Source organism: Acinonyx jubatus, chromosome C2 (assembly GCF_027475565.1).
Source record: "Acinonyx jubatus isolate Ajub_Pintada_27869175 chromosome C2, VMU_Ajub_asm_v1.0, whole genome shotgun sequence".
Lineage (NCBI taxonomy): Eukaryota > Metazoa > Chordata > Mammalia > Carnivora > Felidae > Acinonyx > Acinonyx jubatus.
In genome coordinates, this window is record NC_069384.1 from 105,718,809 (window position 1) to 105,736,801 (window position 17,993).

At 38.7% G+C, this 17,993-nt stretch overlaps 2 protein-coding genes across 13 annotated transcripts in view; one reads left to right on the forward strand and one right to left on the reverse strand.

Annotated features, from left to right (window-relative positions):
- VEPH1 (ventricular zone expressed PH domain containing 1) overlaps positions 1-17,993 on the forward strand; it is a 252,221-nt gene that overhangs the window by 44,603 nt on the left and 189,625 nt on the right. The gene's annotated exons all lie outside the window — the stretch shown is intronic.
- PTX3 (pentraxin 3) lies at positions 1,465-11,242 on the reverse strand. Its single transcript, XM_027061545.2, has 3 exons — positions 10,896-11,242; positions 10,040-10,441; positions 1,465-6,039 (listed from the first exon to the last, which is right to left on the reverse strand). The coding sequence occupies exons 1-3, from the start codon at positions 11,023-11,025 to the stop codon at positions 5,426-5,428; spliced, it is 1,146 nt and encodes a 381-aa protein (XP_026917346.1). The 5' UTR covers positions 11,026-11,242; the 3' UTR covers positions 1,465-5,425.

Consider the following 17,993-nt stretch of genomic DNA (forward strand, 5'->3'; position numbering starts at 1 on the left):
TTCAATTGATTAAGGGGATATTGTATATGTATACAAGAGAATATTATATATACATATGTATATCCTCTTCTTTTGTAAAATGCAAAGTCTGTTCATGACAAAAAAAAAAAACCTCTCCACAAACTAGCAATAGAAAGGAACACCCTTTGTCTAACAAAGAATATCTACAACAACTAAAATCATACTTAATGGGAAAATATTAAATACTTCCCTTGACTTAAAAAATAAGACAAGGATGTCATTTAGGTAATAAGTTTGTTTTCTGCTTAAATAATATCAGAAGTGGGGATCCTGGGTGGCTCAGTCAGTTAGGCATCCGACTCTTGATTTCAGCTTAAGTCATGATCTCAGTCATGGGATCGAGCTCCACACTGGGCTCCAACCCCACGTTGGGCTCCGTGCTGAGCAAGAAGCCTGCTTGTGGTTCTCTCTCCCTCTCTCTCTCTGTGCCCCTCTCTTCTGCTGGCACTCTCTCAAAATAAATAAATATTTAAAAAATAATATCAGAAGTAATTTAATATTTTGTGACATCATAACTTTTTCAGAGTGGGAGAGTCATTTTTCAATGACTCTTGAATAATTCTCCAAACTTGTTCTTTGCCATTTAGATGCTTTGTAAAACCTGTCAAGTACTGGCATATAAAAGCACAACCAATGCTTAGTACAGCATCATTTAGCACATCTTTTACCCAGGAAGCTGACAATATTGTGGAAGAGTATCTCCAACTGTAAGGGATTATTTAAGGGCTTGTAGGGAAATCCTTTCCAAATTTTGGAACGCTGTGATGCAATGCACATCACTACTACCAAAACTAAAAGTAGTGATGTCTCTTCCTCTGCATTTCTGAATCAATGGTTATAATAAGGAAATATGCCTCTCCATTAGTACGCCTTTTACATGGCCCTCTGGCACAAATCACAAGATGACCTCAAATGATTTGAAACTTAAGTAGAAAGTCTTTGGAAAGAAAATGTTATATTGTCTCAGCAAGAGTCCAAATTCCTTTCTGACTTACTGGCAATAGTCTAGAAAAGACTGTCTAGTTAATTATGATAAATTCACCTCATTTCCTTCTCTATGTGAGACAAAATTCAAACCACTGATTGGTGAGCTGTCTCAGAAAATAGAGATAGAAAATTAACCTTTCATTTATTATGGCAGTAATAATATGTATCACATAGGGTGAGGTGAGGCTTAAATAGATAAAGCAGCTATACTTTGCACAATGCTGGGCACGTAGTTCATCAATGGTTATAGTGATTCTTCTCATCGTCATTATCATAATCAACATCATTGTCATTGTCATCCCTAATTGAGCATCTGCCATGTACCAGGCCCATATTAAAATATTAAAGGCAGAACCAGATTCATTTGTGGAGTTTTATAATCCCTGGGGAGATACTTAGCCATTAAAAATTCATGATACAATTATTCTTAAAGAACAAAGTTTTAAGTTCACCATATTACAGGTTGTTGAGAAAGAATTTATTAATCCAATTTCTAGGAAACAGGCTATGAAGCAATCTTATTAAGAATATTCCAACCGAATATGAATACACATAGGGAAATATTAAAAATGATGTTCAAAAAAGCCAACCCAAATGTGGATCAAGAAATAGAGACACCTCTTGAAACAGAAAAGGCCCTCTTCTGAATTGTTAACTAAGTCTGGGAGCAGTTGCACTCCAGAGTTTGCACCTGCTTGACTCCACCAGCAGATGTTGCTGTGAAGTCAAATAAGGCCTGCACAGAGAGGAACATCCCTGGGCTGGCCTCTGAGAATGACTTCTCCGCAATATAAGGGAATCTTTATGTTAGCTTCTTCATATGTATTTTCACGTGTTTGCTTCTTTTTGATTTAATCCACTGGTAACAACATGGAAAAACTTAAAGACAACTTTTATTTCAAATATTAGTTTAGGAAGTACTTTTAGATACATTATCAGTTTTTCTCTTATTTTCATAATAACCCTGCAGCAAGGTAGGCAAGTCCTTTATCTCTAATGTCTTGGCTACTGTGAAACTCATCAAGATTACTTGGCAGGTCTGACTTCTAGTTGGTAGGTGATGGTGTTCTAAGATTAGAATGCTGGATTTCTGAGCCCAAGACCAGCATGCTTTCTTTCACAGTCCAAATTTATGAAACTGAATGCAAGTGTCAGTAATCTATTTTCTAGTTCACTGAAATCCATGAATATAGATGTAAAGGTATATCATTACTTTGACCAAGATTTTTAACTTTATGAGTGCTATTTATTAAGGGGCTAAAAGACAGTTCTGGAAACATTTGACCTCAGTAAGCTTCTCAACGAAAAGCTTTCTAACATAACATTTAATTAAAAAAACTAAACATCAGTTAAAATTTCTTCTTTGTTTGCAAATGTAATTGTTAAAGTGAAGTTAATTAACTAATGGCAAGTACCAAACTCTAAAATGTATACTTAGTAGTAAAATGTTCTGAATATATTTTAAAGGAATTAACATTTCACAAAAAGCCAATTTATATTGTAATAGACAAGGAAAGTATATCAACTGTTTTGTTCACATATTCATATGCAAAAATATTGCTCTAGTGACATACATACATATGTACTAGAGTGACAAAGTGACAAACTGTCACAATTTGTCTAGAACTGAAGGGTTTTCTGAGACACAGGGCTGACTCTCAGTGCTAAAGGGGGGACAATTCTAGGCAAACCAGGGCAATTGGTCACTCTAGTACACGTACACACGATATTTTATATTTTATATATATAACGTATTATATTTTTTCCTCCTAAAAACTTGAGTCATCTTGCACATTTTACAACACCATGATACAGCGATGCCCTTAATAACCATTCTGGCGAATGAAACTCTTTGCCAATGTGCCAAACTACACCAGCATACTGATATTTCTTTTTAGAAATTTTATGTCAGTTTTACACATTTTTTACTTCTTCCTTTTGATGACACTATGTATTCTGAAACTCATTAAATACTCTTAGAAAAAAAAAACAGTCAAATAGCCAACTTCCTGAGAATTTATAAAATGTATTTTCTAAGTATAGTCTATGAGTGTTTTGAGGGAATAAAGTGTGTGTGGTCTTTTCAATTAAAACAAAAATTGTTCTACTGGATCAGATTAGGTTGGTCAAACAATAGTGGATTTAAAATGCCAGAAGTGTAGTTTTCTCTCCTACAAAAGAAGTGCAGGGATAGGCAGCCCAGGACTGACAAGGCAGCTTCACAACATGTGAGACCCAAATTGCTCCGAATTTCACAGTCTAAGATGGTTGCTGAAACTCCTGCCATCATTCCCATATTCCAGTTGGGAGGAAGAGGAAGGGAAAGAGATTCACATTCAATATTTCAACATCAGCCAGAACTTAGTCACCTTGCCACACCTAGCTGCAATTGATGCTGGAAAATACAGTCTTACTATGAGTGGGCATACTCACTATTTAAACCAGAATGTTGTTACTTTAGAACAGAGGGAAAAAATAAGTATTAGGGAACAATCAGAAATCCCTTGAACCGCTTATCTGGATTTACTGCCGTAGCAGATGAGATTTCTACTTTTGTAACCCAAGAATTCCTTATTTTTCTTCTGTTTGCTTCTTCTTTACCCTCAACGTGTGATCCCCATAAAAAAATTAAAAATGCCCTTATGCTTAACTCTGTCAGAATACGAGTTTGCATGTATTTTGGGCAGATCTAATTCTTGCATCTGGGATGTGGAAATTGAAGGCATGCCTAATTCTCTGCTTGTGGTTGGATCTAGTGTTTTTTTTCTTCCAGTTAAGTTTTCAAGTCATATAGATAATGGCTAAACAAGGACTTAATGTATGGCCAGTGTGCCTACAACCTTGAATCATGTAACCTCCAAGGTTCTGAGACTGGCCTTTGACCTCAACTGTGAACACCCTTTTTGGAGATCCATCAGCCTGATTTTGTGGGTCTCACAAGTGGAATGAAACTATATTGATACCACAAATATCCTCAAGCATACCTAGATTCATGGCATTTTATTGATAAAGGCAATGAGAGACCAATTCCCTTCTTTTACTGAGAAAACCCAGAAGAGTTAAGTGACTTGTCTAAGGACACTCAACTAGTTAGTTATAAAATGTGGTTTGATAACTACTCCTGGCCCTATTCTCCAAACCTCCCAAACCATGAAGACCTGTGGTTGCTCAGGCCCTGTCTTTAGGTGGACATATCATCACTGTGGCCCTACCACATTTGCTACCGACACTCAGAAACAGCTTTGCCGTAGTCTTCTATTAGCCCTGCATAACCTCGACAGGAGGAGAACATCAGTGTGGGAGAGAGTTACCTCACCTTCTGCAGGGTGAAGAAGTTTGATTGTCCTCTCCTTCATGCATGAGTATGAGAATGGGGTACGCTTGCAGGGTAGGAGTCATCGTTTCCTTTCCAGATTCTTAGATCTCCCCAGTAACAGTCCTCATCACATACATTTGGGGAACTATGCTAATTTATGTTTGTTGCTGTGTTACACAGGACAGAAAGTTGTATATGGTCATAGATTTGCCAAATTGGAAGGGACTTAGAGATCATTTTTCCTCAATTCCTTGATTTCTCAGTGGAGAAAACTAAAACTCAGAGAGATGAATTGACTTAGCCAAGATCAGATGTTTTGCTTATGATTTATAGGAAGCCAAAGCTTAAAGCAACTCTACAGTTTATTTCTAACAATATTAGCTATTACCATTCACACAATAGATTAGTATCTGAAAACTGTTTCCTACTTCGAGTTTGGATTTGCTCCAAAACATCTTTTAAATTTATAGTTAGATGATACGGGATAGTTTTATAAAATATTTTATTTACAGTACAGCTTTACAAAAATAGTCTTAATAAAATTAATACAAAACCATTTTACAATATAACTTATATAACTATCTTCTCAAAAAAGTGACATTCGGTTATAACACATAAACTACATTTGCATTTGTTAAGTCACATTGTAGTATAAATATGTTTTATCATCATTTTTTAATAAGGTACATACCAATAACAATGAACAATGGACAGCAATATGTTATTTTATTTTTCTTCCAATGTAAAAGTCCTCTCTGGCCAAAACAAAATTAAGCAAAGGAAAGTAAAACAATTGTCCTTCTGTTCAACAATACAGTCCGTTTTAATTATTTGAGAGTTTATCTGACAAAGACATGGCATTAATCTGAAAGCACCTGGCATAAAGTCTAGTAACAATATCCCCAAAAGCATTCTCCAATGTCTTGTCTTCTTCAACTGTTTATTCAGTATTTTGCCAAGATGAATAAAAATTGATCTCAACTCTCCCCTTCATTAATCTCAAGTGTGCTTAATATGCACTGAGGTTTTTAGACCTTCCCAACTGGCATATGTTGAAAACGTGAGTTTCTTTCTTTGGCTTCAAGTAGAGTTTCACAACACTTATGAAACATACTGAGCTCCTCCATGTGGCTGAATTTCTGTGACTCCCCACCCAACAACATTTCCCCGGATGTGACAAGAATCGGCTCCTGCGGTCTCTCTTATCTCTTCATTGCTGAGAACGCGATCCCAGATATTAAAGCCTGTGAGTCTTCCAGAAAAGGCTAGTGTTTCATCAAAGCCACCACCTACACAGCAGCCGTTCTTTTCTTGGCCAATCTGCAGGATCCCTCCCTCAGGAACAATATGACCTATGGCCATCTCAACAGTGGTAGCCACCAGTTCACCGTTTACCCACAAGGACATGCGCCCCTTCTCTGAATTCCAGGTGCTGCACAGATGGGTCCACTTTCCCAGGGAAATCACAGTATTAGCAATCAGTTTGTTCTCCTCTCCACCCACCACAAACACTATGGACTGATAGCCAAGGTACAGCTGGATCTCATATGGATTTCTCTTTGTGCCATACGAAAACAGGATGGTTTTGTTTAATACATCTGTGGCTTTGACCCAAATGCAGGCACTAAAAGACTCAAGCTTCATTGGTGTCGCTGGATGCACGCTTCCAAAAATCTTCTTGGAACGCATTGGGAATAAAAGTGCTGTTTCACAACCTAGAATGGCAAGAAAGTAAGGAGGATAGGAGAGAAAATATAAATTCACTCAGAAACGATTCCAGCATTTGGGTCTTTTAGCATAGGCATTTTAATGACTACCACTGAAAATTATATGCAGTATTACACCATGACTTGAAGAGCTTCAAGAGTGATTTCTTGGTAGAGCAAAGAAAACAGGAATAAGGAAAGTCAATTGTGAGGCTTGCTCAGTGAGGCATCTAAGTGGACAAGATGACATGCAGGGGAGCCAAATTGTCCCAACTCAGAAAATAATGGAAACCATATTTTAATAACTAGTTCCCCTCACAATTAGCTTATTTCCTTTTACTGCTTTTTTTTAAATAAAAATGTTGAGTCACTATGCTTTAACTTCAAACAATGACACTGTATTTTCAAAAAACCTAGAGCCAAACTTATTTCCCTCTTCTTGACTTCACCAAGCTTTTAGAATAAAAACAAAAACAAAAAACCTATGAAATTCAATGGACCTGGCTCACCCTATTACCCATGGTCAACATGTATTTTTATTTTATGTGTTAATGTTTTATTTATTTATTTTGAGAGAGAGACAGCCAGCAAGTGAGCACCAGCACAAAGAGGAGCAGAGGAAGAGGGAAAGAATCCCAAGCAGGCTCAGTGCTGTCAGTGCAGAGCCTGACTCAGGGCTCGATCTAATGAACTGTGAGATTGTGACCCGAGCAGAAACCAAGAGTTGGTGCTCAGTCAGCTGAGTCACCCAGATGCCCCAAGTCAACATGCATTTTTAAGTGAAAATCTAGGACAGTCATATTGTTGCTGAATACATTTCATATACCTCATGTTCCAGATAGTTGTAAACTTTGCAAAGTTTGTAGAAAGCTACGTTTGAAAGTCAGCAATAGATGATAATGATGACTAACTCTAATTGGGTAATCTCTGTGTACCAAATACTGTTCTAATCCCTCTATATCATTTTAATCTTAATATTCCCATATTAAGGGATAGTCTTAATATTCCCATTCTACAAAGGAGAAAAGTAAGGCATAGAGCACTAAGTAACCTGGTCATCAGAGGCCACGCCCTAACTAGCACACTGCATTGCTTCTTAATGGTAGAAGAACCCTAGATTTGACTAGGGGGGCTGGAACTCAGTTTGTTTTACTATTAGCAAGCATGCAGTTTTTGATGAGCCCCATATCTCTCTAGGCTTTTATAGGTTAAAAGCCTCTTCCAGTCTCTTCTTAATATTCTGCAAGTCTGTAAGCAACAAATATATAGTACTCGGGAAGAACTGTGTAGCCCAAGGATATGCTTAGAAACTCTTATTTTGTCCACAGGCTTATAAATACTGTTTAAGCAACAACAGAAAGCCTTTAAGGAGGAGTGAACTCTTTCAAGGGTCCTACTGGAGAACATATTTCTGCTCAAGAGCACTTGGAAGGAGACTGTGACATGGGAGTTGGGAGCTCAGTAAACTCCCACCTCAGTTCATCTCCAGGTCACATGTCTGGTCAGGAAGCTAGAGATGCTGAAGTGAAGATCTTCTAGGTGTCTCTGGGAAACATGCTAAAACCTTTCACGGGTGAACTCTACTTTGTGATAACTTCATAGGTGTATGAGAGACCAGAAAAAAGAATTTTTTTAATGTAAATGAGCCGAAGTATTCACTTTATGACAAACTGAAGATTTACCACAAAATAGCTTTGATAAACAAACTTCCAGAGCATTTAGAGACTAACTGGTGAATGTGTAGAACTTGCAGGCACCAAACGCCCATGAAAAGTGTGCTGAACTAAGTTCAATGACTGCAAGTGATTGAGGGCTAGGCTCTGTCCTAAAAAATTAAACAGATCTGGACCTAGAAATAATCAAAGAAATACTGAGATTCAGAAAATTGTATGAAAGTAACAACAACACTAAAGCACAAGTTGACCCTGTTACATTTTGCTATTAACTTTTTCAGTGAGTAATTTGAATTTTTGAAGATTTTTGATATTCTTAATGAGGCATTCTTTTTTCAAATGAAATCGGTAGATGCATTTTTTTTTCTAGTTGTGTTAATTAAATCAAACAAAGATAATGGAATAAAAGATGCATAACCATTTGAGATCTTCTCTGTAATGTCCCAGTAAAGTACTGTTCAAGAAGGGGCCTATTGCAGTCTAATTAACTGATTTCCTGTTTAAATAAACCCAGGCAGTCAGGATTGCATTCCAAAGCATTCCTTGATTGCCTCTCTGAGACCCAGCTTCCCCTGCAGGGTGCACTGGCCATAGGAATTCATGGAGTGGAACTTGTTGTTCACAGGATTTTTGTGGATTTTTTTGGTGGGGACCAGTCACTGAGGCTCTTGCTATCTCTTTAAAATGTCAGAGACTCTCATGAAATGGCTTTTAACTAATAGGTTTTTCTGATTATATTATCAAAGACCGAACAAAATTAAAACCAGGTTCTTAGGAGGCCGACAACAGAATAATTAGGAATCCCTTAGGAACCAAGCTGGCAGGAAACCAAGGGAAGAGAAACCAAACCGTGTGGAAAAAGTACGATTGGATATAAGAAATTAACTATTTTAGAATTCAGAAATACACTCCTCTCTGCTCTAACTAGCATACAGAGGTGAGTGAAAATTCGCGTTAATCAGGTACATTAAATGTACAATGATTTTACATGGTTTGCCAAAGACAAGAGATTTCATCCATTAAGACAGCCACCAGATTATAATTTGTCTCTGCCACTTACATTGAGGATCTATTGTATATTTGATTTTATGCTTTTTCAGTCTCTGAAACCACACGTAATACATTCAAGAAAATATGCTCAGTACTGCCAAACAGTCCTTAGCTATTTAGTAACGACTGATACTCTGGTATGGTTTCTGTAATTTTAAATGAAACATGCTCTCACACATGCTTATGATTCTTCCTCCTACTTCAACAGATGAGTTGCTTTATTGTAACTGTAAAGAGGAATGGCATTGTTTGTGATTGTTTTCCCTTCATGAGATTCTCAGGAACAGCGTAAATTACATTTTCTTACCCAAGTCGCTGATTTTCTAATATAACCCACAAATGATTTTTGCCTTACTATCTCCAAAAAAGTTTGACTTGTAAAGGAGTGTTACTTGGCTCCAAATAAATCTCATTTCTTTTAGCCATCTTCCCAATGTATTTTTCAGGCCCACATGTGTTTGGAGATTCATGTAGTATCACATGGGACTTCCAACAAGTTGCATCTGGTTCGAACCTCCTGTCTTTCTTTCTCTCTCTCTCTCTCTCTCTCTCTCTCTCTCTCTCTCTCTCTCTCTCCCTCTCTCTCCTTTGGCTCTCACCCCTTAAATCACTGGGGAGGAGGGTTACCAATTGGCTCCTACCTCAGACCATTCTACCTTGGATCCCGCCCCCGCAAGTTTATCCCAAGCCTCCTGTCTCACAGGCTAATTCCCCAGGCCCCGGGGGCTGGGGGACCCCTCAGGAATTCCACTAATCTTTCAGGAGATCAGGTTCAGTCTCAAGTCTCTTGCTCAGAACCAGCGGGGAGGAGGGGCCGGCCCAGGGATTGGAACGTGTCCCTAAAAATTAGGCTGGGCCCTGAAATAGCGCGGGGGAACCGGAGCCCTTTCCCCCCTAAAGAGAGACAGGCTAAAATTAGAAGAAGTGGAAATCCCTAACGGAGGGAAGCCGGACGGCTAGAGAGGTCACGGTTATAACCGGCCAATAGAGCTCCTGCACCTCCTGGTCGGATCGGGTGTCAGGGGCCCTTGACGTCTATTTCAAGACTGTGATGGTTACGTGCACAGGTCTCTTCTGGGCTCCCCGCGGCCGGAGAATACTTTTTAAAGTCAGTTTTCGCGCCTTGTATGGCGTATGTGATCCGTGTGAGCGTGCATAGAGAACTAGAGCTGCGTGTGTCCCCACTGAAGCTGGCCCTAGGGGGCTGCCACTGGGCTTCCCGCCACGCGCGTTCCAAGGACAAAGCGGCGGGGGAGGGGTGGGGCCGCTCCGCTCCGCGTCCTTACCTGCCGGCAGCCAGCGCCCGGCCGCCCAGCCCTGCACCGCGCGGAGGTCGGCTCGGGTCCGCCGCAGCTCCTCGAGCACCGCGCCCAGAGCGCGCCCCGCCTCCTCCGGGCGCGGCGTCTCCGCGCTCTCCAGGCGCGCCAGCCTGCGGCCAGCGTCGCGGCTCGCCTGCAGCAGCTCGTCCAGCGCCCGGGCCAGCCGGGCCTCCGCGGGGGCCGGCGGCGCGCACGGCCTCGCCAGGCTGCCCGCCAGGCGGCCCAGCTCCGCCCGCAGCCTCTGCAGCTCGCCCCGGAGGACGTCGTCGGTGGCCTGCAGCAGCATGCCCTCCCTCATCTGCGAGTCCTCCAGCATGATGAAGAGCTTGTCCCACTCGGTGTGCTCCCGACGGCAGTCACACGGCGTGGCTAGAAAGCGGGACACACGCGTTACCGGCCCGCCCAGGCCTTCCCAGGGCGTGCTTTGTAGAAAGCCGACCTCCCTCGGTGGTCCCAAGTTACTGCCCGTCCCCAGCACCCCCTCCCCTTTAAGGACACCTCCGGAAAACAGCGCGTGACTCTCTCGACAATGACAGAAACCATTCACGGAGGTACATATTAAGTGGAACACTGTGAAATTGCCGTTCATGAGGCTCAAAACAGGCAAATATCGGCGATTTCATGCGGTCCAAGCCATTATGTGTCTGTGACAGAACTTTTTGAAACCTCCCCCTTTCCTAAAGTGCTTCTTTTCTTTTGCAAAACAAACTATAGTTTTTTTTAAAGCTCATTTCGTTGGCTACGAAGTATATGTATAATATTTAGACCCACAGGGATGGATATGTAGTTAGGGTTAGCAGAGAAACAGTTAAAATGAACTTACGGTCCTCAGTGGGATGGAGTCCATTGTCTATTTCGTTGTCCAAATTCACATACATGAGCTCATAATCATCCGAGGTCTCGGCAGACACCGCACACCAGAGAGCACAAAACAGAATCGCAGGGAGATGCATTGCTGGAGACAAAGTTCTTTCTTTTGCCGCTTCCCACAGCTGGCCCGAGGGGACGAGGCGAGCTCTTGAGTGAGCAGTGTTTGAGCAGCGGAGAGGGAGAGTGAGAGGCAGGAGCAGAGAGCCCTTAATAAATGCTGGGGAAAGCCTGAATGGAGATGAATGAGTAATGCCGGTGGCACCGCGGTAACGGGAGTTCCCCAGAATTTGGAGGGGAGGGGGCTGGGTGGGAGGGCGAGAGAAATGTGGACGTTGCACAATAATAGACCGCAAAGGTTTACACTGCAGTCAGATTAATTGGAGGAGGGTCAGAGGGGAAAGAGGTGGGGAAACTGGGCTAAGACTGTCCCCGTGAGGATTAGCTGTTGTAACTTGAATTGGTAACACTGAGGGATGAAAGGCAGGGGAGGGGAGGGGAGGTAGGGGGGGAAGTCAGCAGGCATAGAGGCATGAAAGCAAGATCATCATTCCAGCATTTCGTGTGGCGCTTTTACAGTTTCACAGCCCTTTATGTATAGAAAACTTTCCCACTTATCCTTTGTACACAGTTTTATAGGTCTGAGTTGTGAAAATTACTCTGTGATTCTGAGATAAACCAACTTGGTAAGGGTTTTGATGGCCCTAGAAGCCAAGTCCATTCGGAGTTATTCCATCTTTAAGCCTTCTGGAGTTGCAACTATGCTTTTATAAACATACTTTTAAAATGACAAACAACAAAGCAAAAGCGATAAATCTGAATTAAGAAGGAGCTGGGGGGAGAGGAATTAGATGATTTTAGGAATGTTTCTTTTCATAAACCAATATTATGAGGAAATGGTATGATTTCACTAGGTTTAGAGTCAAAGTTCATGTTTTTAAAGTAAATTTAGGGATTCCTGCTTCTGTGGAAATAATGAAGGTCTATATAAGCTGAAAACTACTGTACGAAAAGCCTAGAAATGCATTTACATTATAATAACATTAAATGTACAAATGGACTACCAATAAAGTTAGGGAAATATCCAGGGGCCAAAGGTAAAGGGGGGAACCACAACCAAATGTGTAAGCCCAAGAGCTGATGCTAAGGCCCCCCCTGGAGGGAGGTAAGGGGAGGGAAGGGTTATCAGTTCTGCAGCAACCAAGTATTAATGACCATGTGGGAGCAAAGCTTAGGCCGGAGTGGGGAGTTAGGAGTGAGACCCTCACCTAGAGCCAGACCCTCAGAGAGTTGTGTATTGGATTTCAGTGGATATAGCCCCATTCTCTGTCCTACACGAAATAAGTGAGAAGTAAGCATGTCTCTCTTTAACTGAACTTTGCAAAGTCCCTAAAAGTTTGTGACTTTTGGTCTGCCCTCACACATGTGCAAGATTCAGTGTGTACTATCTGCCACAGTAAAAACAAGTTCACAATAAAAATATTTAAACATATGAGGAAACAATCCGCAACAAATGAGAATCAGCAGAAACAAAAAAAAAGGATTAAACACCCCTCTCCCAAAAACTTCATTGATTTAAAATATCACCTAGCAACTAGAAAATAGGTGTGTTTAAAGTTATTTTAGATCCTTGGGGCACCCGGGTGGCTCAGTCGGGTAAGCTTCTGCCTTTGACTCAGGTCATGATCATGCGGTTCATGGGTTTGAGCCCTGCATTGGACTCTGCTGACAGCTCAAAGCCTGGAACATGCTTCAGATTCTGTTTCTCTCTCTCTCTCTGCCCCTCCCCTGCTCATGCTCTGTCTCTCTCTGTCTCTCAACAATAAGTAAATGTTAAAAAAAAAATTGAAATTATTTTAGATCCACAAGGAGTTGGAAACATGAACAAAGAAAAGACATTGTCAAAAGAAAAAGACTAGGCAGATTTTTTTTTTAAGGACCATATGTAATTTCTAGAAATAAAAAAAAATTAATTGAAAATTTAAAAACCTCAAGAAATGGGTTAAATGACTAATAGGCAAAGCTGAAGAGAATATTAAAGAATTGGAAGAAAAATCTAAGAAAATCATCCAAAATATACTCTTTAAGTTCAATAAAGTATTCTAAAGTCATTTCATTGTTCAGGAAGATGATAGAGAAATTAATTTTGTTTTGTTAGTTCCAGAATGTATCTTTTAAAGACAGCCATGAGAACCAAAAGGAAATAGAATGTTCAAATAGAAGGAATAGAAAGAATTGAACAAAACTTGTTCAACAGAAAGCAGTAAAGAATGGAAAAAGGCATAGACAAAGCAAGATGAATAACAAAACACAACACAGTGTTGTAAAAATAAATCCAAGTGTACCAATAATCATCATAAATATTAATAAAACAAACTTTCCAATTAAGAGACATAAGTTGTCAAGTAAGAATATTTTTAAAATCCTCAGCTATGTGTCATCTACAAGAACCACACATAAAACATAAGAACCTAGAAATGTTCAAAGTAAAAATTTTACAAGGCCAAGGGGAGAATGTATGAAACAGGTACAATTCAAAAAAGCTAGAATAGTTATATTAATATCAATCAAAAATAGACTTTAAGGGAAAGAGAATAAAGTATGATAAACACTTTACCAGGAAGATATCTCAGAATTATTTAGTAACATAGTTTCAAAAAATATATGCTGAAGACTGACAAAATAATGAGAAACTGAAAAATCTATAATTATAGAGATTTTAATAGAAGTCTTTCATAACTATGTCCACTTTTGTGATAACTGGTCAAATTACAAAAACGCTGCTAAAGGATAAAGAAACCTAAACTATATAAAATTCTATATAAAATGAAATATATAGAACATTGCTCAGAAAGTTTGCTAAGCAAGTTCTACCAAACATTCAAGGAACATATAATCCTCATCTTACACAAACTGCTTCTGAGAATAGAGTATGCGGGAATGCGCTACATTCTTTCTATAACTTTCTATAACTTTAGTAACTAGGATACTAAAAAGAGACAAGGACAGTACAAGAAAGGAAGGCCAGTCTTATTCAAGAACATAAATGCAAAAGCTCTAAATAAAATATTAGCCAAACATACTCAACAATATAAGCATAAAAATACATTATAACCAAGTTGAGTTTATTCCAAGACTGCAAGACTCATGTAAATATTAGAATTATCTATTAGTTTATTACATTAACAATTTAAACGAGAAATCATATAATCGTGTCAACAGATGCAGAAAAACGTTTAATAAAATTCAACAGTAATTTATATACAAACTAGAAAACAGAAACTTAAACTGATAAAACAGAAATGCCAAAATCAATAGAAACATATACATACATAATAATGAATCCTTAGAAACATAATTTTTAAAAACAGGAATAACAAAAGGATATCCGTAGACACTGGTTCTACTCATAGAGCATTAGAGGTCTCAGCCAGTAAAAGTAGGACAAAAAAAAGAAACATAAGATATAAAAACAGAGAAAAGAGACAAAGCCATCATCAATTATTATGAGTTGATTACCTATAAACAGCAAATCTAGGAGACTGAAGACAGATTATTAAGAGAAGTGAGCAAGCTTTGCTGGCTGAAAGAACACACAAAAATCAGTGTTTTCTTAATACCAGCAGACAATTGATAGAACATTTTTTAAAGCTTCCATTTATTTACAATAGCAACAACAAAAATGAGATACCTGGGAACCAATTTAATAAAAGATACATACAACACAACTAATATCACAAAACTTCATTGAAGACATTTTTTTAAACTCTACATGGATGGAAGGCCATGTTCTTGAATGGGAAGACTTGCTTTCACGAAGATGTCAATTATCCCAAATTAGTCCGTACATTCAGTGTGGGGAAAAAAAATGCCAATCTAGTTTTTTGAGGAAGTTGACAAACTAATGGTAAAATTTATATAAAGGAGCCAAGAGGAATTTGAAGTAGAAGATGAAGAAATTTGTCCTATGAGATATAGTGATTTATTATAAACATTTTGTAATTAAGAAAAAGTATAATTGGTGACGCTATGATAAATATCCAGACACAGACCCAGATATATGAGAAACCTTCTGCATGAAAAAGGTATTAAAAATCAGAAGGGAAACAACTGACAACTTGATAAATGGAGCTAGGGCAATTGTTTATATACACACAAAAAATCTCTTCCTCATGTACAAAAGTAAGTCCCAGATGGATTAAAGACAAATATGAGAAACAAAATCATAATGCTTTTAGGAGAAAATTTTTATGATCCTAGGGTAGAGAAAGATATCTCAATAACAAAAAAAATACAAACTATGAAGAAATTTTAAAAATCAACTACATTAACATTGCAACTTTAAAAGCAATCAACAAAAAACTAGTATACAGAATAAATAAATGCCTTCTACAAATCAAGAGGAAAATATAAACATCGCAAGTGAAAATAGGCAAAGGATATGAATGGTCAAATCACAAGAGGGGAAATGACCTGTGAGCCTATTAAAAGGGTACTTAGTCACACAAGCAATTAAGAAAATGAAAATGAAAACAAGCACACACACACAAAAATGAGGTACCATCTCACACTCCATCAGACTGGCAAAAACCGATGTCTGTCAAGACCAAATGTTGGCAAAGATATGGAGCAACAGAAACACTCATGCCGCTGGTGGGTGTGTGAATTGTTATAGTCATGATGGTAGGCAGGATAGTGCCCCCCAAGTGTTCATGTCTTAATCCCCACAGCCTGTGGACAGGTTATGTTTCACTGCATTGAAAATGGAACTAAGGTTGCTACATAAAATAGGGAGATAATCCTAGATTATACACATGGGCCAGTGTAATCATAAGCATTCTTAAAAGTGGAAGAGAGAGGCAGAAGGGAGAATCAGAGAAAGAGATTGATGATGATAGCAGCAGAGTCAGAGGACTTGCTCTGTTGCTGACTTTGAAGATGGAGGAAGGGAACTCTAAGGAATGCTGACGGTTTCCAGAAACTAAAGAAGCCGAGGAAATAAATTCTCTTCTACCACCTCCAAGAAGGAACCTGACCCTTCCAATGCCTGGATTTTAGCCCAGTGAGACTCATGTCAGACTTTTGAACTATAGAAATATAAAATAATAAATTTGTGTTGTTTTGGCCCACTAAGCTTTTGGCAATTTCTCATGACAGCAATAGAAAACTAATACAACCACATTGCAAAGAAATTTTGAAACATCTAGAAGCTTAACTCCCAGGGACAAAACCACTGCTTTGCCACTTAATTATGGGGTATAGGGGACATCAGCATCACCTGAGAGCTCGTTAGAAATTCAGATTCTCAAGCCCAAACCCTTAACCTGCGGAATCAGTACCTATGGTTTAACAAGATACTCGGGTGATTTCTAAGCACATTAAGCTCAGAAGCAGTACCCTAGCGAAGATCTCCCATTTATACACAAAGAAATAGGTATAAAAACTGCCACGTTGTTGGTAAAAGCTAATCATAATAATCATCATATTCAAAATAATCATAGTAATGTCTCTCAACCATAGAGTATATGAATAAATTGTTGCCTACATATACAATAGAATACCATACAGCTGTGGGAGAGCTCCTTGGAGCAAAACTTCAACACAATGTTGAATGTACAAAAAGTTAGCTATTACAAAGAGATTTATACAGTGTGAATTTTACTGATATAAAGTTTTAAAGCATGAAAAACAACACTGTAAAATTCTCGTTGGTGCATATACGCATACAATGAAAGTGTAGAAACATTCCTGAAGATGATAAATACCAACTTTAGGATGGTGGTTGCCTCTGGAGAGAAAAAGATAGGAGTGTGACAGGAAGCAATTCTGGCACGAGGTTGTTTTGAAAAGATGGTTGGTGTGCACACCCTTGCTCTTTATATTATTGCCTACATTTATCTAATGGCTTCAAACATTCCATGATTTAAAAATATATTAGTTTATAAATGGGATAGATAGGATTTCTATACCTATATCAGTTTCTAACTAAAAAAAAAAAGGTTTTAAAAAAATTTATTAATATGTATTTGTTTTGGGGAGCGTGCAAGTGGGGGAGGGGCAGAGAGAGAGGGACAGAGGATCCAAAGTGGGCTCTTCCCTGGCAGCCTGACAACAGTGAGCCCTATGTGGGGCTCGAACTCATAAACGGAGATCATGACTTGAGTTGAATTTGGATGCTCAACCAACTGATCCACCCAGGTGCCCCTCAAAAAAGTTTTTATGCATTTATTTTTTTGCATCATTTGATAGAAATTCAAGTCAGCTGACAATGACTAATTTGGAGTTTTCCCCTTCAGGGCTCTCAGGACGTTTAGTGAGTGAGTATTGTACCAAAAAGCCTTACACCAGTTTCCTCTCTTCAATTCCAACGACAGTCCTATTTATCACAAACTTTTTTAGAGATTGATCAGGATGTCTCCATAACTAAGTTCTATGATCAAATGTACCCTGTACATTACATTTAAAATTCCTGATCCTTTAAAGAAAACTCTTGGTTAAAATAGAAAACAAACAAAATAAAGCAATGTTTTGGGACGGACACAACATTTTTTTAAAAGAAAACTCTGAGTATATTTCCAATACCTTGTACTCTGTGAACTCTTGTACTGCCCAAAATCTGCTGGAGACCAATTCTATGAACCGCATGTGAGAAAAACAATTCTCATTATTTATCATCTCCCATAATCATTCAGTTTGATCCAGAATCACCCTTCTATTAAATTTAGTCACTGATATTCTGAAAATGATGACTTTCTTTCCTTAATTCTCACATCTAAATGTCCTTTGCATATAGACACGTCCTACCATTTAAGAAAGGTCTACATATGTGTAATCACTTCTGTTTATTTGATTCCTTCTGTGTATTTCTTCTGTATACAAAGCCAAATTTAAAGTAAATAGACACAAGAAAATTTTTGTTCAAGAAATCCCTAGAAACCAATTCTCCTGAGACGTGTAAGTACTTAAGAGGATTCTGAGGGGAAAAAAAATCCATACCATAAAGTGATAAGCAGATGTTTCCCATATGTTGTTTGCAGATAAGTCTCTGTAGCTT